Below are 2,294 nucleotides of genomic sequence, written 5' to 3'. Positions count from 1 at the left end.
CAAAGTAGTCTGAAAGCTTTAAAGCATTCAAATGCATTTTCATTCAAAATCAACAGGATTTACAAACAAATGTTCATTTCCAACATAACAAATATAAAACATGCAATAGGTATAAAAAACAATATAAATACCTTACAAGCGAAGGGACACATATGATACAGTAAATCATCTCAATTAGCTTTTAAATTACTAAACAATATTTGGCACGTGCCTCTGCTACATTTACTTTTGCTGTTCATGACAGCTGATATGCAAAATCTGACTTCACTAAAAGAAAATTGCAATGATAGCTATTCGAGTTGTAGAGCAGTAATCAAAGTGTTAGGATGTGTGTGTAGCTAAAGTTTGACCAGTTTCCAGTTTAGTGATTGTAAGCTAGCTCTAAAAGATCCTAAAGCTTTCATTTTTCACCAGCGTTGAGTTTATGTTAACGGATTTTCGTTTTTTCTCACTGGTAAAACGTAATCGTGCTGCCTTGTTTAAACACGTTATCTAGAAACACGATCTCTGCTGCATGGAGCTTCTAGTAATCACAGCCTGTCCTAGTCATTTTGAAGTTAACTGCCTATTTATTTACAAATACTTCCCTTCAACGTTTGTGGCCATTGCCTATCAAAGCCTAATATATTTAATATATTTTTCTTTTTTGTTTGTGACCAATACCTACTATCTCTATACCTTGTAACAAAAACATTTTCCCTCTTTATCTTAAGGTCAAAACCTTCTGATTCTATAGCCTTTGTTTGCATTCGCCCTTTCAAAACCTTTTTTAACAGGTCAGTTCTTTCTTCCTTGTTGTTAGTGACCAAATTCTTGTCTCCATTGCTTGTTAATGAAACCTCCCTGTAATTATTGAAGTTCAAATTTTATGTTGACAACTATAGGTTCTTTCTCCTGTTACTGAAGACCAAAATCTTCTCTTGCTCTCTGTTACATGTAAGAAACCTTCTTCCTATATTGTCTTTGATCAAAACCTTCTTACTCTGTTGTTTGTGGCCACATTCCCATCCCTCTTACTTACGGACAAAATCTTTTGGCTATCGCCTTGGTCAGACCCGTCATTCATATTTCTGCTTGGAGCTAAAATCTTGTCCCTCTAATACTTATGGCCAAGACCTTCTGCCTCTGTTGTTTTTGCTAGAGTTAATCTTTCGTCCTTTCTTGTTTTAGGCTAAAATCTATTAAGTCTACAATTTATGGCTTGGGTTTCTTTCTCTTATTACTTATGAATGACCAAAACCTTCTCTGCCTGTTACTTGTGACCAAGACCTCATACCTCCCTCTGTTGCGTATAAAGCATTCTTCTCTGCACATGTAGCATATGTTTTGCTCTTCGTTGCCACTAGAATCTCCTCCTGGTTTTAGTTTAGTGGTTAAACCCTCCCTCCATTGACAACACCTTTTCACTTTACCGATGGCCAACAATCTTGCATCATTGCTTGCGATTAAATGGCCGACCATCTGTTGCACATAACCAAACAATTCCTTCTACTGCCCCGGATTTAGGTTCTTGGAGAAGAGACAAAGGCCCTCCAGCTCCTCCTCAATCATGAAATCCTCAGGATTGAGATAAATTCCATGAAGAGGAAGGTAATGTTGAATGTCTTCGTCGGCTGCTTCAGGAGTGAGAGGTGTAGCCAAATTATTCCTTAAATTCAGCAGAGGACTAGGTAAAGTGCGGCCTTCTTCGACGTGCCCTAAGAGATACGTCTTTCCATCCAGGTTAGTTAGCAGGACGCGGCCTCTTTTCGAAACGTTGTTAGCTGCTAATACCACGCTCTCCGGAGGTTTCTGGTGCAAGAGAAGAGATCATTGACGTATTGTTTTTCTTAATCAAAGATTTTGATTGTTGAAATTACGGTTCATCACCATACATTGATCAATAATTATTCTTACGGCCAGTGTGGCAGGTACTAGGTAAACTGAAATTTTTTATTTCCTGTCATCTCTCTAATTATATTTGCACTGTCTAAACCAGCATGGAAAATAACACTTCTACATTCCAGTAATTGAAAGGAACGTTATTATTATTACTGTACTATTTAGAATAACATGAAATACAAGTGAAAGGAGCTCTATTATTATTATTATTATTATTATTTTATTAAAAGTGATTGCTGCCTCAGCTGCATTAATTCTATGAAGGTTCTTCTCTATTTTTCTAATTATTGTTTTCTCATTGTTGCTTAAACTGGTGAGCAACGCACCGAAGGTTGACATATCTCAATTAGGTAGTAGTTAGACGATTGGATTTTTATTGGTAAAAAATTCCAGTGGGGGTATTCAAATTTTCG

The 2,294-nt window shown here is 36.7% G+C and overlaps 1 protein-coding gene across 1 annotated transcript in view; it reads right to left on the bottom strand.

Moving 5' to 3' along the window:
* Window positions 1–474: 474 nt before the first annotated feature.
* Window positions 475–2,294, bottom strand: part of LOC135202187 (dynein regulatory complex subunit 5-like) — an 88,575-nt gene continuing 86,755 nt past the window's right edge. The window contains exon 9 of the mRNA XM_064231442.1: window positions 475–1,791. Coding sequence (XP_064087512.1) covers window positions 1,489–1,791 — 303 coding nt within the window. The 3' untranslated portion in view covers window positions 475–1,488. The remainder of the gene's footprint in view (window positions 1,792–2,294) is intronic.

This window comes from Macrobrachium nipponense, chromosome 30, assembly GCF_015104395.2.
Source record: "Macrobrachium nipponense isolate FS-2020 chromosome 30, ASM1510439v2, whole genome shotgun sequence".
NCBI classification, from domain to species: Eukaryota; Metazoa; Arthropoda; class Malacostraca; order Decapoda; family Palaemonidae; genus Macrobrachium; species Macrobrachium nipponense.
This window is presented reverse-complemented; position numbering and strand designations above follow the sequence as displayed.